Source organism: Ovis aries, chromosome 4, assembly GCF_016772045.2.
Source record: "Ovis aries strain OAR_USU_Benz2616 breed Rambouillet chromosome 4, ARS-UI_Ramb_v3.0, whole genome shotgun sequence".
NCBI classification, from domain to species: domain Eukaryota; kingdom Metazoa; phylum Chordata; class Mammalia; order Artiodactyla; family Bovidae; genus Ovis; species Ovis aries.
The window spans coordinates 106,253,984-106,281,133 of NC_056057.1; the positions used below are offsets into that span (position 1 = coordinate 106,253,984).

The 27,150-nt window shown below is 40.1% G+C and overlaps 1 protein-coding gene across 14 annotated transcripts in view; it reads left to right on the forward strand.

Moving 5' to 3' along the window:
- The window catches only part of AGK (acylglycerol kinase), a 100,912-nt gene that overhangs the window by 45,161 nt on the left and 28,601 nt on the right, over positions 1-27,150 (forward strand). For all 14 annotated transcript variants that reach the window (XR_009600548.1, XR_009600551.1, XR_009600549.1 and 11 more), the window contains exons 5-10: positions 965-1,040; positions 6,091-6,183; positions 7,828-7,860; positions 9,202-9,296; positions 14,009-14,078; positions 26,404-26,483. Coding sequence is in view for 10 of the 14 variants with exons in the window: in XM_012177252.5 (XP_012032642.2) it covers positions 965-1,040; positions 6,091-6,183; positions 7,828-7,860; positions 9,202-9,296; positions 14,009-14,078; positions 26,404-26,483 (447 nt within the window). In the remaining 4 variants the exon portion in view is untranslated. The remainder of the gene's footprint in view (positions 1-964; positions 1,041-6,090; positions 6,184-7,827; positions 7,861-9,201; positions 9,297-14,008; positions 14,079-26,403; positions 26,484-27,150) is intronic.

Sequence of the window (27,150 nt, forward strand, 5' to 3'; positions counted from 1 at the left end):
AAGCGCATGACTGGGAGTTTTAGAAAGTGAGAGTCGCTCCGTTGTGTCCGGCTCTTTGCGACCCTAGAACTATACAGTCCAGGGAATTCTCCAGGCCAGAATACTGGAGTGGGTAGCCTATCCCTTCTCCAGGGGATCTTCCCAACCTAGGGATCGAACCCAGGTCTTTCACATTGCAGGTGGATTCTTTACCAGCTGAGCTACCAGGGAGGCCCCTTGGAGTTTTAGACAAGCTGCCAATTATCCCATAGTAAGATTAGGTAATTTAGAACTTCTCCCTTTCTCAGCAGAAATTCTGCCTCCATGGAAAAGAATTTTGCTCTTTCTCCAGGGATTTCACTACAGGCTTAAAACTCAAGAAATGGAGATACCCCTAGTATTTGAAATCGTTAAAAATGATGTCTCTTTCCTTCAAAGGTTGTGTTCACTGAGTCAGAATTAAGCAATATTCTCTTAGGTTCCATCTGTTCTCTCAGGCCACATGAAAAATGTTAAATACGTTCTCAGTCCACCAGCCGACTATAAAGAAGCCCCTCGAGGGCTTGTTACATTATACCTGAATTACACGTGTGTTTGTCTGCCTTGTCCTGTTGTTTGTCCAGCTCCTACATGTGTCTAGCACACAGTAGAAGGTCGGTAGTGCTTGTTGAATGAATCAGACGTTGTTGCTAGACTGGAGCCATATCTAGTGTACACTTTTCCTCTGGAGGAGCTAGAATGTGAACTGTAAGCATCCTGCATGGATAGGGGCAAGCTCCTGGGGGCCCTAGAGTGAGAGAGTCTGTGTTTCTACCCAGAGAAACCCATTCATTACTCATCATTAGTCTTCCCGGGTTGAAGAAATAGAGGAAGCCTGTGTGCTCTAGGCTGTTCCTTGTCCTATTCTAGAGAACATAGTTGGGCTTTTTATTTTCCCTCCTGAGCACGCCTGTTAAAATATTTGTATTTTTTCCTTTGTTTACAGCAAAGCCAGGACTCTGTTTGAAAAAAATGCTGCCCCGATTTTACACTTATCTGGCATGGATGTTACTGTCGTTAAGGTGAGACTTGCTCTAGAGTATTGATTTTATCCAAGCCACCCCTCCTTATAACATATCCAGTTCTCTTGACTTAGCAGAAATCGTTTATCACGTAAGGAGGTAAGAACAGAGAAATCAACGTTGTGTTCTTCTTCTGATAATTAATACTATTATATTGTTTTTCCCAACCTCTCTGAGCTTTTCATTTTCAAAATAGGATTAAATGGAGCCATGAACTTGGTTCCTTTCCTCTGAAAGATAGGACTTGGAACTCTTGTCTCTTAGAAGATGAAAAGTTGTTATAGTTGTAAGAATTCTTCTGACTCTTTTAAAAAAAAAAAAAACTTCGAGTAATTAATTTCTTGGCAGACAGGTAAACATTTTCTTTCTGGTAAGGAATTATCTTTGGTGAGGAATTTTAAGTGGTAAAGCTTTAGAATTTTCAAGATTTGGATATGAAGAAAGGGGGTAAAAAATAAATGAGAGGGAATTGTGTACTTCAGAAGATGCCTCAAGGCCCCACTTTGTTGACTTTAAGTGCTTTGCGTATGGTGTGTACATAGGTGAATGTATTTGGTAAAAATCACTGTGTTACCTGTTTTTAAGTCTGTGGTTTACTGATTTTTAATATTAGACACTTTCATTAAATCTTAGAGGTTGAATGGTCATTTAGTCCAATTGACCATGCAGTGCTGCACGCCACCTTGTCTGAGACATGGTCATCCAGTTGTCTGCCTGCAGGGATGGGAGAGAGGGGAAGAACACTGACGTTTATTTTAGGCCTATAATGTATACTGCAGACTCTACATATAAGAGGGCTGAGAATGCTCACTTAAGACTGGTACTATTTATCCCTGAAATGTTTGGTTGAACTCAAAAGCAGAACCACCTGGGCCTACTTGGAGCTTTCTTTGAAGGGAAATTTTTTTGTACGTGTGTATTAAATTTCTTTAGTGCCTGTAGAAGTACATCAAGATGTTCTATTAATATTAGTAAGGTTAAAATTTTTAAAGGAATTTGTGCATTTCATCTAAGTTTTCAAATTAATAGGCATGAAGTTGTTCATAAAATCTTCTTCTTTTAAATTTCTATACCATCTGAAATAAATCATTGGCATGCTCAATATTGTTTTATTGTTTATCTATACCATATTTTTTTTGCCTCCCAGTCATGTGAGAGCTGTGTCAATTTAATCCTTGCCAAGAACCATTTTTTGGCCTGTTGATCCCTTTATGTTTGTTTCAGTAATTTTCAGTCTGTCTTTGTTTCCTTCATTCTGCTTTCTTTGGATTTTTTTTTTCTGCTCCTGCTGTTCTGACATTTTAACTTGAATATTTATTTCATTAATTTTCACCCTTCTTTCCTAGCATTTGCTGCTTCAGCTACATCCTAGAAGTTTTGATATATTTTCATTATCATTCATTTCTAAATATTTTCTAATTTTCATCATGATTTTTGTTTGACCTGTGAGTTATTTAGGCATGTTTTAAAATTTTCAAAACTTTTCCACATCTTTTTGTTAATGATTTCTGATTTAATTGTGCTATAGTCAAAGAATGTAGTCTCTATAATTTCAGTAAATTTGTTTTATGGCCTAGCATGTGGTTTGTTTTCACAAATGTTTTATGTATGCCTGAAAAGAACAGGTATCAGTTATTGGGTACCATGTTCTATATATGCCCAGTAAGTCACGTCTGTTAATTGTGTGGCTCAAAACTTACAATGTCCTTAACTGTTTTCTTCTGTTTTAACTATAGATTATTCAGAAAGAGGTGTTAGAAATATCCAGCTGGATAGATTTGTCTATTTCTCAATGTAGTTTTATTCACTTTTGCTCTTTTATATTTTAAGACTATGTCAGTAGATGCATTCACATTTCAAATTATTTCATTTTCCTTGCATTTTGAACCCATCGTAATGCATAACCCTTAAGTACTGATGCTGCCTTTTACTGTGGTCTATTTTATTTAGTGTTATTAGTAACCATACTAGCTTACTTTGGTTAGTTTTTGCCTGGTATAATTTTTACTTATCTTTTTAATTTTAAGACAGTCCAACTTATTAATTTTTTATTTTAGGTTTGCTTTTGGTGATTTATTTAAAGACTCATCACCAAACCCAGGATCACCTAGATCCTCTACTATGTTATTTTCTAGAGATTTTATAGTTTTTTATTTGCATTTAGATCTGTGATCCATTTTGAGTTAATTTTTATGAAAGGTATAAAATTTGAGTTTTCTGCATCCTTAGGCCACTCTTTCTCCTTTCTCTTTGGTGCATTTAGAATTTTCCTCTTAAGGTTAGAGCCTCAGATATGTCATCCCTATTAATGTAGTCTTTTAAATTATGGTCTGTTCAATGTGTCAGTGTCTTTTGAAATTCTGGTTCTTTCATTCCTGTACTCATTCCTATTTTTCACTTTTTCTTGCAAATATTTGAGTACCCCAGGTGGCTCAGTGATAAAGAATCCACGTGCCAACTCATCAGATGTGGGTTTGATCCCTGGGTCAGGAAGATCCCCTGGAAAAGAGAATGGCAACCCACTCCAGTATTCTTGCCTGGGAAATCCCATGGACAGAGGAGCCTGGTGGGCTGCAGTCCATGGGGTCACAAAGAGTCAGATACTACTTAGCAACTAAACAACCACAGCACCTCCTATAAAGTAAACTCTGTTCTAGGTATTGAGGATAGAGTCTGAACAAAACATTTTCCCTGTCTGTCCTCAGAGAAATTCTCAAGTAGGAAGAGAAGGGGTGCACATGATAAACACATGTAAATAAACTTACGGTTTGTCAGGTGGTGGTAAGTGCCAAGAGGAAAAGTCAGGAGGGGTAAGAAGAGTAAAGGGGGTGTTAGTTTAGTTCAGGAAGCCGAGGAAGGCTGGCCTTAAAAGATGCCCTTTCAAAGAGACCTGGAGGAAATGAGTGAGCCATGCAGGTGGGTTGGGGAGAGGATCCAGGGCCAGCATACTGCACATTCAGAGGCTCTGCAGGGTATTTGTGGGTGTTTGAGGAAGAGTAAGAAGGCCAGTGTAGCTAGAGGAGGATGAGCTAGGAGAGACAGGCAGAGATGAGGGTGGAGAAGTCAGGAAGGGCAAGATTGTCAGGTTTGTATCACTTATATATTCAGTAAATGACCCTTCCTCTCCCTGTTGATCAAGTGTTATTCAGGAAAAGGCTGAGTGGAGAGCCCTAAAGAAATGTCATCAGGAATCTACCTACAATTTGATGCTCCTCCCCCGGGCGCATGTTACTTTGAACATAGACATTCACTTGGTGATCAGTCCACCCAGCTGTATTCTAGTGTATTGTTCCCACTTGTCTCCGCCTTGTTCCCAAGGATATTATCAAATAGCTCAGCTTTGCGGAGGACCAGACAGAATGTCTATTTGGATTCTCGTATCTTCTTATCTGTGACTTCCCTGGTGGCTTAGACTGTAAAGAGTCTGCCTGCAATGCGGGAGACCCGGGTTTGATCCCTGGGTCGGGAAGATCCCTTGGAGAAGGAAATGGCAACCCACTTCAGTATTCTAGCCTGGAAAATCCCATGGACAGAGGAGCCTGGTTGGCTACTGTCCATGGGGTCACACAGAGTCGGACATGACTGAGCGACTTTCACTATCACTATCAAAGATGAGAACAGTCTGAGACGTCTTGTTCTTGGAGAACCCTTGCAGATTACCAGTGGTCACCTATTTGGGGATGTTTACAAAGCCTCCTTTTAAATTAGGATCAACATGTATTCTTTTCTTTTTAATGAAATATTTGGATTGATTGAGTTCAACCACTAGAGGGCAACAATTTAATCAACCATGGGTATGTAATGAAACCAACATAAAAACCCAAAGAGACAGGGTTCAGAGAGCTTCAGGGCTGGTGAACCTGTGGAAGTCTGAGAAGTGGTGTACCAGAGGGCATGGGACGCCCCTCCCCACACAGTTTGCCCCAGGTACCTCTCCGTTTGTTCATGTAAATCCTTTCTAATAAGCTGTTAAGTGTGAAAAAAGATGTATTTGCAAATGTATAACTGCAAAGCCAGTCATTTGATTTTTTCAGGATGGAAGTAGAACCATACATCATGAGATGAGGTGATGTTAGTGTAGGGGCTTCATTTTTTTTTCCCGTGTTGACTGTGGCCGCGTGCTTTAGCCCATCTGAAACCTCAGTCTCTTAATTCTTTGCCTGTTAGTTTGTCTAGTAGAATGTCCACAGGAAATAGTGTTTCCTTATTATTAATTGCATTACCTTTACATCTGTTAAAATCCAGTATTTGGTTTTAGTCGCTCTGTCATGTCCAACTCTTTGCAACCCCATGGATTGTAGCCCACCGGGCTCCTCTGTCCATGGGATTTTCCAGGCAGGAATACTGGAGCAGATTGCCATTTCCTTCTTCAGGAGAGCTTCCCGACCCAGAGATTGAGTCTGAGTCTGTTGCATTGGCAGGCGGGTTCTTTACCAGCTGCGCCGCTGGGGAAGCTGTTATTTAGCACAGTACCAGTTAAGAACAGGTACCTTACTGATTGCTTTTCATGAGAAATCTCTTAGCCTTTCTTCCAGTACACATGATTTCATTGATAAGGAAATTAAGATCTTGAGGGTTTAAAGCCACTCAGCTAAAAAATAGAGTTGGAGGGGTTTAATCTGGGTCTCTTGGGCTCTCAAATCTGTGCTGTTTTCATTACATCTGTTTCTCCTTATTTGCGTACACATTTGACCTCTTGCTTTCAGATGAAGGTCATTGGGTAAATGAATAATAGAATCTGCACTGCACTGAGAATGAGTCCCCTGATTGGCTAACTGTAACTGAGACGCATCATCAGTTTGAGTTTGAATTTTATTTTTAAAGCAAGGAGCTGACTGGACGGTTTCTGAGGTCCCTTCCAGCTCTAAACATATGAAACTATAAAAACCATATCTAGTTGCTTTAGCACCTATTTAGTTTTTCATATGCATCAATTATGAATTTAAGAAAAGATTCAGTGTAAAACTGTAAAGAAACTTCTACATTTTTAGGCCTTTGGGCTTGCGGCTCTAGGATGATACATTTACCAAAGGCTTCCTTTGTATTGCAGACAGATTATGAGGGCCAAGCCAAGAAACTCCTGGAACTGATGGAAAACACAGATGTGATCATTGTCGCTGGAGGCGATGGGACTTTGCAAGAGGTATGGCCACTGTTCTGTCTGAAGCCATTTTGCAAATGAGGAAAACAGAAGTGAGATCTTAGCGCGGGGGCATAAAGTGATTATCATTTAAGGAAATGGTTTCTTGGTAATCCATTCTTCCCAGGATTGTTTTCTCTGTGAAGCAAGCATAGCATTACATTTTTCCTTATGGACTTCTATTTCATTGCTTTGTATAAATTCTGAACCCAGCACATAGAAAGGTTTCTGTTGTATCAAATTGAAGGTAGATAAAGTGGAATAAAGCAGGGTACAAAATGGTGCTGGGTGTGAAACGCGTTTTACATTTTGATGACTCTTCTGCAGTAGCCCTGTTTATTATGGAATCGTAATGTCAATTTTGGGAAGGTTTCTTGTAAAACTTAAATAATGATTCCCTTTTTAAAAGAAGGCATGTGTCCATTCGCACATCATTTCCGTCCTAGGTAATGTTATCTCCTAATGGTACCTTTAGAGGCAGAGGGTTCCGTGCTCACGTGTGTGTGCTGCCTTTGTGCTGCAGTGCCTTTTCCGTATTGCTTCCCTGGGACAGTAAGTACACTGTCCTGGGAATGCTCTGCTTTTCCAGGGCGATAGACTAGCTCCTTCATTACGTATTGGAAGCCCCTGAAGAGCCCCGTGCAGGGGCCCCTCCCCCTCAGTCGCCCCAGCTTGTGTAAACGCTTCATCCGAACCTCATTTCCCTTGCCTTTTGCCTCTGCCTCTGGTTTGCCTCAGTGTTTGTGGGTCAAGAGCTCCCAGCAGGCAGGGCATTGTCCTGTGTTTAATTTAGCAACCATGTGAGCCTTAGTAAGCTGCTTTTTAAAAGGCTATGCTAATGATCTTCTAATTGTTTTTATGGCTTTTTAATGAAATGTGAAGAAAACAGCACGGCCAACAAAGAGTGAAGTGGGTCTCATCAGAGCCCCATTTAATCCCCAAATTTCAGGGAGGCAGGAGATGGAGAGAAGATTGGCGTCAGCCTTGACTTTACAAAATGTTTTTAAGAAAGATAACCAAATTGTGTATCTAGTATAATCTAGTCATAAAACTATGCCCTGATTAAAAAACAAGAATTGGAGAGAAATGTAACAGAATGTAAACAGCTCACTAATGATGTCTGGTGGGTTAATGAGGAAGTATTCTTTCTTCAGGTATTTTTTACAGTTTTTACAAGACTTGTGCATTATAGTTTAAAAGTGAAAAGTAAATTATGTAAAAATTCAAATTAAAAATGTCTTTTTATAGAGGGAACACAATTCCCCTTGTCTTTGTATTCATCGATAAGAAACTTTTATTGAGAGCAGGCTTCTGAGTGACCCATCTTACCGAACTTAAAACATAATTTTGCTAATATAATGTGGAGGTTTTATAATTATTTTATCTTAGTCTTTATAGTCGTATTGATCCCAGGTGAAGAATAAAACCTAATTTAGCTCTGATCTTATTGGAGAATGGTTTGTGTTTTAAGAACCAATGCATCTTTTTTTTTTTTTTTTTAATTTTTTTTTAAGAACCAATACGTCTTTTGACATAGTTTCTAGGAAGAAAACAGGAACAAGTCTGTGGTCCAAGAAAATTGAATCCAATTATTTTATGATAAAGGAACTACAAGGTGTTTATAATAATTTTTTAAAACATTTTTAGGTTATTACTGGAGTTCTTCGAAGAGCAGATGAGGTGAGCTTTAAAATAAGGGTAATTACATTTTGACTTTTACTTTTCTCCTCTTTCTTTATTCCTCCCATCCTCCCTCCCTCCCTATTTTATGTTTTAAGGTGGGAACAAGTTTTGCTTCCTTGGATTTTAGAAAGTAAAATCTGCCTGTCATAGAACACTTTTATTAACCCGTGGCTAACTTTTGCTGCTTTGGGAATCTAGAATATCCGATGGATTTTTTTTTTTAACCTAGAGTTGTTTAAACTATAAAATTTCCCTATAAAATCTTTTTCTCATAGGATTCCTTCATTAATAAACCATGGTATATTCATATGTTGGAAGCCACACAACAGTTAAAATGAATTAACTAGGCTTATAAACATCTACATGGTAAATCTAAAAAATATTCAGTAAAAAAGTCAGGTTGCTAAAGCATGTTATGCATTTCTACAAAGTTTTAAAATTCAGAGAACAAAGATACTGTTGATGGAAGCATCAACTATGTAGTCAAAGGATGATAATGTGGATGGAAAGGAATTGTACCAAGTCGATGATGATGGATGGTTGGTTTCCTTTGGGGAAGAGGAAGAGTGTGAGAAGGGACTTGAACTGCATCTGCATCAATTTCTCTCTTAAAACTCTGCAGCAAATATGGCAAAATGTAATACTTGCCAAATCTGGGTCTTAGTTACATGGGTGTTGTGGGATTATTTTATCCACTTTTCTACAATCATTTAAAGTGTTTTAAATAAGAAGTACAGCAAGAAAAAGTAACCGCAGTGAAGAAGATCCTTCACAGTCCCTTGGTGGTAATAGATTGAGCTCAAAATATTCTTTGGAACCTTACAGTATCTATTAGTATTTGTAGCATTTGATTAAGTCCTCTGGTAGCCTTCTGCTACTTGACCTTGCATATTCTCTTAGCCTTGTTTATACTTGCAATAGTTTACAAGGCTATTTCACCTGTCCTCAGTCACTATACCAGTGTTAGACATTTTAAATTGAATTTTATCTGCAACTTTGTCAAATAGTTTGGCAACGTAGTACAGTCTGTGACAGTCATGCAGTTATGTAATATCCAAGACACTCATTTTCTAAACCAAATTTCTTTCAATCCATTGCTATTAGTAAGTATTCAAGTATTTCTTCCAACTTTGAAGCTTTGTTGTTTTCATGAACTGCATTGTTCTAGAAACTGCTTCCTCAGGATTACCTGATGGCTGGTCTAGGGGTGTGTGATGGAGGACAGGGAGGCAGGGCCAGGGTCACTTACTTTGTTTTATGGACACGTCTGTGCCTCTTTGTTCGATCTCATTTTCTGACCATAGCAATAAAACTTCCCTCTCATTTTCTTCCCCCCAGGCTACCTTCAGTAAGATTCCCATCGGATTCATCCCACTGGGCCAGACCAGTAGTTTGAGCCAGACACTCTTTGCAGAAAGTGGAAACAAAGTCCAGTAGGTTGTCAATGTGGGATGGTAGCATTTGTGGGTGAGAGAGCCTGGGAATGGCAGATCCGCATGTGTGATACAGACTGAAGTGACTTAGCAGCAGCAGCAGCCTGAAACCAGATCATTAAGAAGAGGAGATCAGAGTTCAAGCATTCAGTTGATTGCGAAGTTTCTCTGTTGGGTGGTGGGACCCTGGTGATCTAACATTAAGTCCCCAGGTGAGGTATGGCGATGAATACTGATGGCCTTTTGTTTCTTATGAAGTTAGCTTTGCTGATCCAAGCATACTCTTTATGTGCTTTTGTGTTGTAAGATTCTCTGGTGAAGACAGATTCGCAGTGCTCATTTGTTTGTGTTAAGTATGCATGATGACAAATAGCAAATCCCCCGTGGAGACCAAGCCAGCAGCCTTGGCTCCGTTACCTTGATAATATAAGTAGCTAAAACAACCAAATATAGTTACCTCCTTTAGTGAATGCCTAAAGTAGAAGGCAGTACAGAGAAAGTCGACAGAAAGCAGTGCAGCCTTGACATCTAAATTAAATTGCTGTGAGTCTGCCGTTGTCTTCAGGAGTCAGGCAAATTGTTACCATTGCACTTTTCTTTTGAAAGCATTCTGTAAACAAAAATTGAGTCTTTCAAGAAGATGGGAATCTTGAATTCGAGTTGTGACTTTGATTAGAAATAGAGTCTTGGACACGTCATTATCAGGGTCTCACTGTCGGTTGCCTGATCTTTATTTTTTAAACTTTTTGTTTTGTATTAGGATATAGCCGATTAACAATGTTGTTAATAATTTCAGGTGAACAGTGAAGGGACTCAGCCATCCATACACATGTATCCCTTCTCCTCCAAACTACCCCCTGTCCAGGCTGTCACATAACATTGCTCAGAGTTCCCTGTGCTATACAGTAGGTCCTTGTTGATTATCCATTTTAAATGCCTGATCTTTAAGGCTTTGTGACACATTGGAGAGGTCAATAAATAGTGTTTGTTGAATGAATGAATTGAAATATTCTCAAGGCATTTCTGTTTATAACCTTCCAGAATCAATGACAATAACAATATGCAAGTGATTTTCTGTTTTGGATTATTTTTTTTGTTTCTGCTTTGGGATTTTTCTTTTAAAATGTAATGGACATACAACATTATATTAGTTTCAGATGTACAACACAATGATTCAATATGTGTATACCACCACGGTAAGTATAGTTGACATCTGCCACCAGACAATAGTTACAGAATTTTTTCCCTTACAATGAGAGCTTTTAAGATATGCTCTCTTTAAAACTTTCAAACATACAGCACAGTATTAGCATTAGTTGCCATGCTATACCTTCCATCCCCACGACTTACTTATTTTGTAACTTTTGACTCCCTTCACCTGTTTTGCCCACCTCCCACACCCCACCTCTGACAAACGCCAATCTGTTCTGTGTCATTTATGAACTTCTTTTTTTAAGATGCCACACACAAAAAAGTGAGATTATACAGTATTTGTCTTTCTCTGTCTGACTTGACTTCACTTAGCGTGACACCCTCCAGGCTCATCCATGTTGTTGCAAATGGCATAATTTCATTCTTTTTTATTGTTGAATGCTATGTGTGTGTGCCCAAACATATACATGTATCACGTATTCTTTATCCATTCACCTGTCAGTGGACACTTAGCTTGTTTCCATATCTTAGCTATTGCACATAATGCTGTAACAAATATGGTGCATGTATCTTGCGAGTTAGTGCTTTTGTTTTCTTTGGATAAATAGCTAGAATTGGCATTGCTGAATTATACGGTAGTTCTATTTTTAATTCTTTGAGGAATCTCCATACTGTTTTCCACAGTGGCTGTACCAATTTAACATTCCCACCAACAGTGAACAAGGGTTCCCTTTTCTCCACATCCTCTATAACACTTGTTATTTCTTATCTTTTTTATAGTAGCCGTTCTCACGGGTATGAGGGGATATCTCTGTGTGTTTCAATTTGCTTTTCCCTGAAGTTTCATGCTTCCGGGCCATCTTTTCATGTACCTGTGGCCGTCTGTATGTCTTCTATGGAAAAATGTCTGCTCTAATCATCTGCTCATTTTTCAAGTGGATTTTTTTTTCCTCTGTTGAGTTGTATGAGATATTTATATGTTTTGGATATTAACCACTTAGCAGATATATGACTTGCAAATATTTCCTCCCATTCATCAGGTTGCCTTTTCATTTTGTTGCTGCTTTCCTTTGCTCACCAGAAGGTTTTTAGTGTGATGTAGTCCCACACTTTTATTTTTGCTTTTGTTGCTTTTGGTATCAGATTCAGAAATCATCACCAAGTCTTACGGCAAGAAGCTTACCCTCTGTTTTCTCTTAGTTTTATAGTTTCAGGTCTTATTACATTCAGGTCTTTAATTCATTTTGAGTTTATCTTTGTGTGTGGTGTAAGCTAGTGGTGTAACTTCATTCTTTTGCATGTGTGGCTGTCCAGTTCTGCTTAGGGATTTTGAATAGACTGGTTTTATGGATTTATTATTGCTGTTTAATTTTAGGAGTCATCTTATATCTTTTAACAATTCAGTTGTTTTAGATAAAAGCCTTGGCCCATATATCACAGATTAGGCATAAGTGTAGACATGCACTAATATCAGATCTTTATTAAAATGTCCCTCATGCCTCAAGTCTTCATCTAGTGGGGAGTATCCAGCCCTTTGCCAGTTTTCCTGCAGCTGAACATGGCATTTCATTTTGCTGTTTATTTTCCCCCAGTTCAGAATTTCTGAGGGACAATAAATACAACAACCAGTGAGGTAAACGTTTTTGCTTGTCGGAGACAAATCCTGTCTGGTTCGGGTCTTGATCACTTGTGATAGCTGGTCTTTCTGCCTGTCAGTATAGATTATTCAAACTGCTTGCCAGCGTTACCAAATATGTCAGCAGTGCAGAGGCAGACGGCATTCCTGGGAGAATCCCTCACCTATCCAAAGCCAGGGTCTATGATGGGCACCCGCCCTCAAGGCCTTAGATAGCCCTCAGTGTCTTGAGAGCTGATTTTCCCTGTAGTTAAACTAATGTTGCTGCTGCTTCTATTTATAATTTTAAGATTTTTAAAACTTAATTTATAAGCATGCCCCAGGGCTCTTAGGTAATTAAGTCGGTCTGCCCTGGGTTCAGAATTTTGTAGACCCTCTTAACGTGGCAGGTGCCTGAGGCTATTTAAAAGAACAAGGCTTTGCTTTTTGCATTGCTGTCAAGATTTGTTGTACCATAATTACTACAGAAGAAAAAGGAATTTTGAATTCAGAATGTTGCAGATAAATAAGCCTAAAAAATAGCTGTTCCATGCTACAGGGCTGCTTTATTTAGAACTTTCAATTATTGCTAGAGGATGACAAATTTAAGGTTGCATGTTAACCATCTTCTGCCAAGCAATTTTGAAAAAAATTAATATGGAAAGGCATTTTTCAGTCAGAACATTTTTTAAAGGTCAGCCTCTCAACAGCACTTCTTAAACCTCTTAATGTGCTAGGTACCACTCAGAGCAAGCATGGAACTTTAGGATTCTTTCTGATAACTTCCTTTGAAATTAATGTATTCATATCGAATTAATCTGAACTGGTAAACATGCATCTTGCTTTCCCCTAAATTGAATCTCATTTTCTAGACTTCTACCTACTTCCCACATAGCATCTGTCTTGGAGGGGGAAATAGGATAAAGAGAAATTTGAGAAAGTAAATGAGGTTGTTTATTAAGTTTCAGCTTGCTTACTAGGGAACCCAGAATGTCATCCAAGCATTAACGTGTATATTTTGAGGATTTATTATATTTTTCTAAAATAACTTCAACGAATCCTGTCCTTTATTTTATTTTTTCTTTTTTTGAATGTAATCCCACACCAGAGATACCTAGGTGCTTTTTTTTCTTTTTTAAAATAATCTCATTTATTTACTTTTATTTATGGCTGTGCTGGTCTTTGTTGCTCTGTGGACTTTTCTCTAATTGCAGCAAATAGGGGCTACTCTCTAGTTGTGGTCTGTGGGCTTCTCATTGTGGTGGCTTCTCTTGTTGTGCAGCACGGGCTCTAGGGCACACGGGCTTTAGTACTTGGGGCACGTGAGCTCAGTAGTTGCGGCTCCCTGGCTCTAGAGCACAGGCTTGGTATTTGGGGGCGCATGGGCTTAGTTGCTCTGCAGCATTTGGAATCTTCCTGGATCAGGGGATCGAATTCATGCCCCCTCACTGGCAGGCGGATTCATTGCCACTGAGCCAACCAGGGAGGCCCAGTCCTGGCCTTTAGTTATCCTTCAGATTACTAGAGTAAAAAGGTATATGGTTTTTGAAGTGCTTGACTTTGTTACAGTGAATGAAAGATGGTATGTTATTTATTTATCATAATTTCCAATGATAAGAGTTGGACACAATGTAGGCCCTCAATGAGTGTGAAGTAAATAAATGATTAGTGCTTCGTATAAACTTCCCTTTGCTGAAGCCTTCTTTTTGAGTCTGTATCAGAGCCTTCCACTCTGTTTGCATCAGCAATTCTTTTATACTCCCTCATTCTACTTTCTTGGGGGTATTTCGAAGGGATACGTCTTTTTCCTGATTCATCTGTTGGTACTCTGGGCAGGAATGGTTGTGTTAGGGGGGTGAGTGTGTGTATATGTGGGTGTGTGTGTCTTGGGGGGACTGCTGCTTATTCTTCACAACGTGATAATTTCCTTCTTGTTATCTTTTAGACATATTACAGATGCTACACTTGCCATTGTGAAAGGAGAGACAGTTCCACTTGATGTCTTACAGATCAAGGTAAGGAGGTCTTTTCATCAGAGTTTGAAAAAATTACAAGCTAATACATATTTTAAAAAATGTAATAGTTCAAATAATGTTAGAATGAAACCAATTCCTCTTCTTACCCTTTCCTATCTGAAGTATAACTCCACAGAGAAAATAATTTTACCTGGTTATTCTAGCTCTTACCACTAATTAGTATAACTATGATGATACTTTTTAAAATTGTAGTTTAAAAACCCCCATAAAACTTGAAATTTGCATCATAATCATTTTTCTGTGAAATTCAGTGTAGGAGGCATCCCAGGTGGCACAGTGGTAAAAAACCTGCCTGCCAATCCAGGAGACCCGGGTTCAATCTCTGTGTTGGCAAGATCCCATGGAGAAGGAAATGGCAACCCACTCCAGTATTCTCGCCTGCAAAATTTCATGGACAGAGAAGCCTGGTGGGCTGCGGTCCACGGGATCACAGAGAGTCAGACACGGTAGAGCAACTGAGCACGCACACACCATTCAGTTTAAGCATATGATGCCATGTAGTGGTTTATCAGTTTTAGGCCTTATCTCTTGGCCTCTCTTACGTATCAGAAGTCCTCCGTATCAGCTCTCAATATAGTTGTATCATGATTTTTCGTTCCTCTGTTGATTATGTTTGACCCACAAGTAATTTTTCTTATCTTACACGGTTGTTTTGAGTACTGAAGGAGCTAATAGAAGCCCTTGGGCTGGCACCCGGTTTCATCATGTGAGTAGTGGCTGTCTCTTAATCTCATGTTCTGCCATGGGCAGAACCCTTCTCATGACCTGTCTGTCCTCTGGAGGGCCTTCTGTTGGGAATTCGGGTTATTTTGTTTTCTTGTATTCTCAGCTGTCTGAAGAGCTTAAGAAAAATTATGATTCTGTAGATTATCAGGCTTTTTCTCAGCTTTAGGGTGGGAGCAATGTTCTCTGTTGCTTCCTATATCTTCTTTTGGGTGGCCTAACATTTTCTTAGCGGTTTGTAGGTGGACTCATGAATTATGCTAGAAATACGTTTGCTGGCTCTGCCCACTGAAGAGGCTTGAGACAGTGACAGCAAACAGCAGTGAGCATGCCTGGCGCCCAGATTTTGGTCTCTTAAGTATATTCCCTAATTAAACTTGGCAGCACTCTGTGCAGAGAGGTCTTTCAGTGGCAGGGCAAGAACAAGGCAAAGAACTACTGAAAAACTAATGGGGACAGCACTGAAATGACGTGGGGGCCAGCCTGATGGGATCCTTCATTGTTGTTCAGTCCCTCAGTTGTGTCTGACTCTTTGCAACCCCATGGACTGCAGCACGCTAGGCTTCCCGGTCCTTTGCCATCTCCCAGAGCTTGCTCAAACTCACGTCCATTGAGTTGGTGATGCCATCCAACCATTTTGCCCACTGTCATCCCCTTCTCCTCCTACTTTCAATCTTCATCAGCCATCAGGGTCTTTTCCAATGAGTTGGCTCGTCGTATCAGGTGGCCAAAGTATTGGAGCTTCAGCATCAGTCCTTCCAATGAATATTTAGGAATGATTTCCTTTAGGACTGACCGGTTTGATCTCCTTGCAGTTCAAGGGTCTTGAGAGTTCAAGACTCTCAAGAGTCTTCTCCAATACCACAGTTCAAAAGTGTCAGTTCTTCGGTGCTCAGCCTTCATTATGGTCCAAATCTTGCATCCATACATAACTACTGGAAAAATCACAGCTTTGACTGTATGGACCTTTGTCGGCAAAGGTAATATGTAATATCTGTATTACATATTAATAATTGTAATATCTCTGCCTTTTAATATGCTGTCGAGGTTTGTCAAAGTTTTCTTCCAAAGAGCAAGTGTATTTTAATTTTGTGGCTGCAGACACCATCTGCAGTGATTTTTGAGCCCAAGAAAATAAAGTCTGTCGCTGTTTCCATTGTTTCCCCATCTATTTGCCATGAAGTGATGGGACTGGATGCCATGATCTTTGTTTTTTGAATGTGGAGATTTAAGCCAGCTTTTTCACTCTCTTTCACTCTCATCAAGAGGCTCTTTAGTGCCTCTTTGCTTTCTGCCATAAGGGTGGTGTCATCTGTATATCTGAGGTTATTGATATTTCTCCCAGCCATCTTGATTCCAGCTTGTGCTTCATCCAACCCGGGATTACTCGGCATCTAAGTTAAATAAGCAGGGTGACAGTATACAGCCTTGACATACTCCTTCCTCAATTCAGAACCAGTCTGTTTTTCCATGTTTAGTTCTAATTGTGGCTTCTTGACGTGCATGCAGGATTCCCAGGTAAGATGGTCTGGTATTCCCATCTCTTTAAGAATTTTCCACAGTTTGTAGTGATTCACAGAAAGGCTTTAGCATAGTCAATGAAGCAGAAATAGATGTTTTTATGGAATTCTTTTTGCTTTTTCTGTGATTCAGTGGATGTTGGCAATTTGATCTCTGGTTCTTCTGCCTTTTCTAAATCCAGCTTGAACCTCTCGAAGTTCTTGGTTCATGTACTGTTAAAGCCTAGCTTGGAGAATTTTTAGCACTACTTTGCTAGTGTGTGAGATGAGTGCAGTTGTGTGGTAATTTGAACATTCTTTGGCATTGCCTTTCTTTTGGATTGGAATGAAAACTGACCTTTTCCTGTGGCCACTGATGTGGCCAAATTTGGAAAAGAGCAGTGGCTTTGCTGGCATATTGGGTGCAGTACTTTAACAGCATCATTTTTTAGGATTTGAAATAGCTCAGCTGGAATTCCATTATCTCCACTAGCTTTGTTTGTAGTAATGTTTCCTAAGGCCCAGTTGACTTCTTACTCCAGGATGTCTGGCTCTAGGTGAGTGATCACACCATCGTGATTATCTGGGTCGTGAAGATCTTTTTTGTACAGTCCTCCTGTGTATTCTTGCCACCTCTTCTTAATATCTTCTGCTTCTGTTAGGTCCAGACCATTTCTGTCCTTTACTGTGCCCATCTTTGCATGAAATGTTCCCTTGGTAGCTCTAATTTTCTTGAAGAGATCTCTAGTCTTTCCCATTTTATTGTTTCCCTCTATTTCTTGGCGTTGATCGCTGAGGAAGGCTTTCTTACCACTCCTTGGCTGTTCTTTGGAACTCTGCACTCAGATGGGTGTGTCTTTCCTTCTTTCCTTTGCCTTTCGTTTCTCTTCTTTTATCAGCTATTTCGATGGTATCCTACTAGCCATTTTTGGAGCAGTTTGAACATCAAAAAGAGTAATGCTAGTGGATTATAATACATTAAATTAAAATGATCAATCCTGATCTACAGTCATATTACAGAAGAATCACCAAATTGTGTAAGTTATGACAGAGTTAGAGAATTACCGTTTGGCAGTCACTAATGAAGTAATTCAAGCAGAGATCATCAGTGGATGCTGCACACATTGAATAGAAGGTTGTTGAGAAACAAATATCCACACAGTCTCAAATTATGCCAAATTACTGTACTTAATCATTACAAAGGGGAAAAACACCTTTATCATAGAGAGATCTAGCATACACCACCTTATCCAAGTGATCAAACAGCATCACCAGTAACGAGACAGATGAACATCGTCTACCTCCTGATATGGTACATTGAGAAGAACACAGCATCACCCACGTAGTGTCTTGCCTAAAACATTAATCTTAATCTAACTGACTCTAATCTTGAGAAGACAATCAAATCCAAGCTGTAGGACATTCTAGAGGCAACCACTGATTTGGCTTCTTCAAAAATATCAGTGTCATGAAATCTTCTTTTAGAAGATTTAATCTTGAGCAGTTAAGGAAAACTAAAGAAATATCATAATTAAGATAGATCTTGGATTAGAAAAATGAAAAAATAGTGTCAGCTATAAAAGATACCAGAGATATTTTAATACGGATGAGATATGGTGCCATGGTGTTAGGGTTATGTCTGTGTACGTCCTTTTTCTTAGGAGACACATGCTGACATTTTTTGAGTGAAATGTCATGAAGTCTGCAGTTTCTTGTACACACACAGATAAAGCTAATATGAGGAAATGTTGGCATGCTGAAGCTGAGTGTGAGGTAAAAATGGTGTTCATTGCACATATAAAAAGTTTTTTGGTTTGACATCTTACCAAAGGTAAAAGTTTGGAGGGAAGAAACCCCAACAGCTATTGCAGGTTCTTGATCAGAATCTTCTAAAAAGTTTCAATTCCTGGAAATTGAAAAGGAAAAGATACTCTCGCTTGATAGCAGTTCCTTTGTCATCTATATTTCTCCCCATCCGCACCACCACCCCCCTACCCCGCCAAATAATCCTGTAAACAAGCAGTGAATCCCTCATACTTGACTCAGATTTGGCCTTAAAAATGTATCAGCTACGTTCAGGTTGTCCTCCAAAGGTTACGCACCTTTTATATTCGCGCAGGTTTCCAAGTATCTGTGGAAGCGCTGTGTCACAATTCCAAGCTTCAGTCCTAAAACGCACTCTTGTTCTGTAGCGTTCGTTATGTGCTTGTTTACAGTTGGTGGACCTGTGAGCTTGCAGTCTGTTTTCCTTTTATTTTCCTTGTTCTTTATGCAGTGACCTCTGCACTTTCCACCATGACCTTGCTGGTCAGGGTAAAAGTGATTTAAGTTGCAATTGATTCTTTAGCATCTAATAAAGCTTAATTGTTTTCACAAAAGGTACTGAGAGAAATGTTAGGCTAGAAAAGGAAACTGCAGATCAGCATCTATGAAGATATTATTCTAAAATATTGTTGCTATCAAAGGAATGAATCAGGGTAGATCTCTTTATAACTGAGTGAGTTACTGCTTCTCATTTATATGTGAGAAGTTATACATTCTGAAATAATTAGGATTTAACTGGAAATTCGTGACTGTGCTTGCATGTAAATATCTCGTCTCCTTTTTCTTTCAAATATACCAATTCTGTGAATTGATAAAACCAGAGTCAAATTTACCACAGCCACTTTATATTGGTAACACACCCCGGGAAGCAGAAAACTTTAAAATCAATTCCCAGAAAACAAAGTACAGTAGCCCCTACTGTGGTTTCTGAGGCACCCAGCTAGGCTGAATTTGTCTTTTTTCTTTTTTCTTTATTTCTGGAAATTGCCTTCAAAATATGCTGGAAAGCATTATAGATGAAGCCTGATACCAGATTCCTCTTTTAAAAAACAAACTGAAACGCAGTTAAACATATAATGGAAGATTCTCAAAGATTAAAAAAATGGCCCTTAGAAGCTCTAATAGTGCTTTATATTTTCATTGTAGAGTGTGAGTTTGCATCTCCTTAGGTCCTCTAACTCAGAGAGGCAAGGTGTGTATTAGTGTCTTCATGGGACAGATTAAGAAATAAAGGGTTATCTAATCATAGACTAGCTGTGCTGGAGACAAAAGAAGGATTCTCTGTCTTATGGGCCATTGCTTTTTCCTTCAGTGCTTTGTCCAGGGTGGGGTCACTGTTTTCCCGTCCCACATAGATATTGACAGTGCCTTGAACTTGACTTTAAAGTAACTACTGGAAAGATTTATGGAATTCTTTCTGGTTCTTTATTTTTGGTCTTTTGGTTTGACTCAGACTCTGCCAACCCAGAACCAAATGAGGAGGGTGGGGCAGGCGGTGAGGAGTGAGACGCTCCCCACCCTTCCCCACTGTCATTCCTGGCTCATCACATGGCTTCTTTCTGTGAAAGCCCCAGCTCGGATCCTTCTCATATGATGATGCTTAGGGCTGCTTTAGAGCTCCTTCTACCCTGGGCTTCCCTGATAGCTCAGTTGGTAAAAAAAGAATCCACCTGCAGTGCAGGAGACCCTCAGTTTGATCCCTGGATCAGGAAGAGCTGCTGGAGAAGGGATAGCCTACCCACTCCAATATTCTTGGGCGTCCCTTGTGGTTCAGCTGGTAAAGAATCCACCTGCAATGCGGGAGACCTAGGTTTGATCCCTGGGTTGTGGGAAGATGCCCTGGAGAAGCAGACCCTGGGTCCGATCCCTGGGCTGGGAAATATTCTGGCCAGGAGAATTCCGTGGACTGTATAGTCGGACACAACTGAGCCACTTTAATTTTCTTTGCCTTGCTTCTTTTTCTTCATCTAAAATCCTTAAGATTCCTAGATCAGGCAGGTGTCTGGTTGACCAGGATTGTTTTCTTTTCACTGTTCTGTTCCAGTCAGCTCTCCCAGTTAGTTACTTTCCTCTGCAGAGCACAAGGCCATTCTGTGCACGGAGTCGCTCTGTCTAGGGGAGCCTCTGATTTGGTGCAGCGTGTCTCCTCTGCTGCCAAGATCTGGCTCTGCACCATCTTTCTGTATCCATTCTTGTTTATGACCTCTCCATTTCATAACCTATCAGCCAGACCTTCACTGCTGAGAAGGCAATGGCACCCCACTCCAGTACTTTGGCCTGGAAAATCCCATGGATGGAGGAGCCTGGTGGGCTATAGTCCATGGGGTTGCTAAGAGTCAGACACGACTGAGTGACTTCACTCTGACTTTTCACTTTCATGCATTGGAGAAGGAAATGGCAACCCATTGCAGTGTTCTTGCCTGGAGAATCCCAGGGACAGGGGAACCTGGTGGGCTGCCGTCTATGGGGTCGCAGAGAGTCGGACACGACTAAAGCGACTTAACAGCAGCAGGCCTTCACTGACCTAAAATACAGTGATGCTTTGTCTGTTGGCTTCCACTCCATCCATTTGACCTTGCTTGTTTTTGCTGGACTCCTGTGTTCTCTAACTGGGACCAGTCTCTTCGCTACTGAGCCTGAGACCTCTTCTCATCCTGAAGGCTCTGTACCCATCTGCTTCTCTAGACTCTTCACACTCCTTTCCTATTGTCCAGAGCCCTTTATACCACTTGCTAGAACAGCACCTCAGGTCTGTGGAACCTTAAGGTTACAAGGCTTTTCAGTTAGTCTTAACAGGATAGTCCCCAAATTCTTCCCCCTACATGAAGAAAGGGAAAGTGGTTTTAGAGCACCATTCAGGAAATCTTGAGTACTTATCTCAGAACTTCTTGCCTCTGCTACATGCTTTAGAATAGCATTTCCCCAAGGAATCTATTATGCAGGATGTCTTTCCAGAGAGGGCTGCACAAACGATTCAGGAAAACAGTATATTGTATTTCTCCTCTTGGAAATCTATAATGTACATTAACATATGAAAGACTCTAAGAAGAACTGCAGTCAACGTAACTTGTTTGAAGCCAAATACGTTTGCTATTTCCCAGCCTATTTCGACATGGAATCTTCTGACATCAAAATCATCATCGTCAGATGTAACACTTAAGATCTTAAAAGACATTTGGGAAATGTTCCCATGGATACAGCGTACTGTTCACGTAGTGTTGTTTCTCTCCCTTAGGCTAGAACACTCTTTCTCCTCTAGTTTCTTTCCTTTCTCTCTCCTCTTCTCTCCAACCTCCCTAATCCAGGTTCTTTTTTTATTTTATTTTTATTCCTTTTAGGAGAAGGACTGGTGAAATCACTGTGGTATGTACTTATTGTATTGTAATCTAGTATTCTTCCTCAGCTGAGGGACCTGGTTTGTTTCTCTCTTTTTAATTAGCATGCATCTTCCCTAGTCCCAATACTGTATGATTCAGCCTTGTTCATTCTCTTTCAATCCTATATAGTGCTTAGGTCACTGTTGAGAACCTCCTAGGTATATCTGCAAAAATTATAATGAATAGATAAAATAAACCAGGATTCATATAAATATAGATGTATATACAGATATACACATGTATATATGCTGAATCAAAAAATATAGTTACATTGCATTAAAAAAAAGTTCCCACCCACTACTTCCTGCCTGTGTGAACCACCAGTCTGTTTTCTGTATCATCTATGAGCTTGTTATTTTGTTAGGTTTTTTTTTTTGTTTTTTAATGATTCCACATGTAAGAGAGATCATACAATACTTTTCTTCCTCTGACTTACTGCATTTAGCCTAATGCTCTCAAGGTCCATCCATGTTATCCCAGATGGCAAGATTTCATCCCTTATTTTATGACTGAATAATAAATAACGAGCATGTCTGCATGTGTGTGTGTACACGTGTGTGTGTGCGTGTGTGCATGTGCCACAGTGTATCCATTCATCCGTCAGTGGACACTTCAGTTGTTTGTGTACCTTGGCTATTGTTAATGCTGCTGCCGTGAGCATGGGGTGTGTATATCTTTTGAGTTAGTGTTGTGCTTTTGGATAAATACCTAGAAGTGGATTTGCTTGGTCACATGATAATTCTATTTTTAATTCTTTGAGGATCTTCCCTACTGTTTTCCATAAAGTGAAAGTGAAGTCGCTCAGTCGTGTCCGACTCTTTGCGACCCCATGGACTGTAGCCTACCAGGCTCCTCCGTCCATGGAATTTTCCAGGCAAGAGTACTGGAGTGGGTCGCCATTTCCTTCTCCAGGGGATCTTCCCAACCTAGGGATTGAACCCGAGTCTTGTGCACTACAGGCAGACGCTTTACCGTCTGAGCCACCAGGGAAAGGGCTTCACTGTTTTCCATAGTGGATGCACAAATTTACATTCCCACCAGCATTCACAAAGGTTCCCTTTCCTTCGCATTCTTAACAGCATTTGTTTTCCTATCTTTTTGATAATAGCCTTTCCAGTAGATGTGAGGTGTTATCTCACTGTGTGTGATTTGCCTTTTCTGATTAATGATGCTGGGCGTCCTATTGGCCATTGGTATGTCTGTTCCTATGCTTTGCCCAGTTTTCAGTTGGATTGCTTCCTTTTTCCTATTGAGTTGTATGAGTCCTTTATGTATTTTGGATATTAACCCCTTATCAGATATGTGATTTACGAACATTTTCTCTCGATCATTTGGTTACCTTTTCATTTTGTTGATGATTTCCTTTGCTCTACAGATGCTTTTTAGTATGATGTAGGAATGGCACCCCACTCCAGTACTCTTGCCTGGAAAATCCCATGGATGGAGGAGCCTGGTGGGCTACATTCCATGGGGTCACTAAGAGTCAGACACGACTAAGTAACTTCCCTTTCACTTTTCACTTTCATGCATTGGAGAAGGAAATGGCAACCCACTGCAGTGTTCTTGCCTGGAGAATCCCAGGGACGGGGGAGCCTGGTGGGTGCCGTCTATGGGGTTGCACAGAGTCGGACACGACTGAAGCAACTTAGCAGCAGCAGCAGCAGCAGCCCCATTTATTTATTTTTGCTTTTGTTGCTTCTGCTTTTGGTGTCAGATTCAGAAATCATTGCCAAGATTTATGTCAAGAAGCTTACCCTCTGCATTTTCTTACAGGAATTTATTGTTTCAGGTCTTCTATTTCAGGTCTTTAATCCATTTTGAATTAATCTTTGTGTATGGTATAAGCTAATGGTCCAGTCTCATTCTTTTGCATATGACTGCCAGTTTCCCTAGCATCATTTATTGAAGACATTGTCCTTTCCTCATTGTATATTTTTGGCTCCTTTGTCACAAGTTAATTGACTATATATTTGTGGGCTTATTTCTGGGCTTTTAAAATCTGTTCTACTGATTTTTGCGTCTGGTTTTATGCAAATGCCATGCAGTTTTAATCATTACAGTTTTGTAATGTAGATTGAAACTGGGAATTATAATGCCTTCAGCTTTGTTCTTCTTTCTCAGGATTGCTTTGGCTATTTGCATTTGTGTGTGTGTGTGGTTCCATGAAAATTTTAGGATTATTCTGTTTCTTTGAAAATGTCATTGGAATTTTGATAGGGATTACATTGAATCTCTAGACTGCTTTGGGTAGTATGGACATTTGAACATCAGTAATTTTTTCAGTCCAGGATCACAGAGTCTCTTCTCATTTGTTTGTGTCACTCTCAGCGTCTTTCATTAATGCCACGTAGTTTTCAAATTTCACCTCCTTGGTTAAATCTATTCCTGGATACTGTATTCTTTTTCATGCAGTTGTAAATAGGATTGTTTTCTTTATTTCTCTTTCTGATGTTTTGTTATTAGCGCATAGAAATGTTACAGGTTTTTGTGTATTGATTTTGTATCCTGCAACTGTACTGAATATCTTTATTACTTCTCTCATGTCATATGTAAATAGTGATAGTTTTTCTTCTTCCTTTCCAATTTGATGTCTTTATTTCTTGTTCTTGCCTAATTGCTCTGGCTAAGACTTCCAGTACTATGTCAAATAAAAGTGGTGAGGGTAGACATCCTTGTCTTTGCTGTTCAAGATCTTAGACAAAAGGGTTTCAGTTTTTTGCTGTTGAATAGGATGTTAGCTGTGGTCTTGTCATATATGGCCTCTATTATGTTGAAGTGTGTTCCCTTTATACCCACTTTATTTTTTTTTTAATCATAAATCATTGTTGAATTTTATCCCATACTTAAGTGTGTTCCCCTTATAGCCACTTTATTGAGAGGTTTGTTTTCTTTTTATCATAAATTAGTGTTGAATTTTATCACATACTTTTTCTGCATCTAGTGAAGTGAACATATGATTTTCACCCTTCTTTGTGTTAATGTGTCAAATCACATTGACTGATTTGAAGATGTGGAGCCATCCTTGCATCCATGGAATAAATCTTACTTCATTATGGTGTCTGATCCCTTTAATGTATGGTTGAATTTGGTTTGCCAATATTTTGTTTAGGGTTTTTGCATCTATATTTGTCAGGAATATTGGCTTTTCATTTCGTGTTTTGTCCTTGTCTGATTTTGGTATCAGGGCAATGCTGGCCTCATAAGGTCAGTTTGGAGGAAATCCCTCCTGTTTTTTGGGGAGAGTATGAGAAGGATTCGTGTTAATTCTCCTTTGAGTATTTGATGAAATTTACTAGTGAAACTGTCTGGTCCTGGATGTTTGTTTGGTGAGAGGTTTCTACTGATTCAGCCTTCTAACTAGTCATCAGGCTGTTCAGATACTACCTTATTCTTTAAAATGCATGGCTTGTCTTAGAACTTACGTCGTGTTTCCCTGACCATCTGTCTGCTCTGTCCCCTCACTCACCATGCAGTTGCCCCCACCCTGTGCTTTCATAACACTCAGTACATATCTCTCTTCTTTGGACCTACTGCGTGTTCTTATTGTCTGTGTCTGTCTATCCCCCCATTATACCTTGAGCTTTTTGAGGACAGACATTTTTTATTGCTAGTTCCTAATATATACTGTAAATATCCTTAATGATTCATGGAAAAAATGATTAAATGAATGATTAATAGAGTGAGAAAGACTCAGGCCCTGCTATCTTCCACAGTATGCACTTGGCACCCAGGAGACTAATACATCCTTGCCTTGCCCGTCATGACCTAATCTTACCATCACCTCTTTGCTCTACTATTTCTCTCTTCCTCTACTGTTTCTTCTCTTGCTCAAGCAGGTACGGAGAGCAGAAAAGCAAATCTGCTTCAGTGGATAGACAACCAAGGAGTGAGAGGCCAGTGTCTTTTCCTTGTAGACTGGCCCTATTTGTGTATGGTTCTCCTAGAAGACCCTCGCTTGTTTCAGCATAGTGGGAACAGGAGTGAAAATGGACAGACGTCCTCTCCTAAGAAGATTTAGACACTTTCTCTCGGCCAGCAACTTAGAGTGCCAGGAGTCTCCTCCAGTTCCTAATCTTCTTCTTACGCTGGTTCTGATGATGGCACAGTGGAAACTGACCTGGTTCTGTGCATGGTTAGCAAATTCTGTGGAGTTGTGTCTAGCAGTTGGCAGCTCTCTTTAGAATGTGGGGGTGCCTTTGGGCTTTTGCTGCAATTCTGAGCTATAGGGAATGTCCCTTTCAAAATTCAGATGTGTATATTTTCATCTAGAAAAAAGTCCAGCATGGAGTATAAACTCTTAGAGACAGTGGCATTGTTAATGTTTATTTTCTATAATAGGTATTGCTAAACTCACTGATTTATTAGACTTTGGTGATTATAATATGAAGTATTTGGCCATAAAGCACTGAATTAAACCTGAATCACTTTGCGTCCTGATTTGTTATGACAAATACCTGGCTGTATCTTCGGAGACTCAGGTGAAACATTCTGGAGTACATACCAGAACTCTGATGATCTTGCTTTACAACTCTTGGCCCTCCATAGAGAACACAGATTTAAATTACCTCGGACAAGTACAAGTGAGAGAAGATCTGGCTGACCCGACTAATTGGTCCAAGAATCAGCATAGTGATTACAGTCTGAAGTATGATACCATGTTTTCTTGCCAGCAGATTCATGAGGCCTAATACATGAATGTTGGTTTCATTTTATTTCATTACTTTTACTGAGCACTCAAAAGAGTTCATTTCTTAAATTTGGAACATCCCTTTTCGAATTTTGTTTTGATGAAACATAGGCCGTGAACGTTTGCTGGCTACTTGCCTGTAGAGAGTTCCAGGTTATTGTCATTAATTTAAGTGAAATGTATTTAATTTCCAGGGTGAAAAGGAACAGCCTGTGTTTGCACTCACCGGCCTTCGTTGGGGATCCTTCCGAGATGCTGGCGTCTCAGTTAGCAGGTAGAAGGGCGCTGGGTTAACCAGTGGTGGTTTTTAAACACCTTCTTACTCCGTTCCTGTCTTTGAGGTTTCAGTATACAGTGATCTCGGAATACATGGGGTGGGCCCCATGGTTGAATTATGTATGAATAACAGAAGTGAAGTTTATATTCTGTGTGCAGAGAGGCTGGGGGAAGTCCTAGTTTCCTCCACGCTGGCTGAGTGGTAGCTCAGGATGAGCAGTGTCCACCTCTCTTTCTAGACATCGTATGTGACCGGGGAGAGGGAGGCTCAGCTAGACCAGAGGGGCACTGGGTGTCGTCTCCTCCCACTGCCTGCTTAGCTGGGTACCAAGTGCAAGGTACCACTGGGGCTGCAGCCTCCTGGAGCTTTGACAACCCTGGGCGGAAGACGCCCTTTCCCCCAAGAGGTGTTCTTTCTGAATGCCTAGCGGATTCACTGACCCCAGGCCACCTCCTTCAGAGGAGGGAGAAAGGCAGAGACCTGGGAATGCTGGAAGGTGGAAGAAACAGGCCTGCGGAGGAGGTGATGAGAGGGCTGCTGGTGGCTTTTCATGGCAACCTGCTTATTTTGGTGAATTCATTGTGTAGCATAAAACTGCTGGCTCGGAAAGAGGGTGTGCCCTGTGCTGTGTGCCATGGAGAGGCCGCGTGGGCAAGGCTTCCTG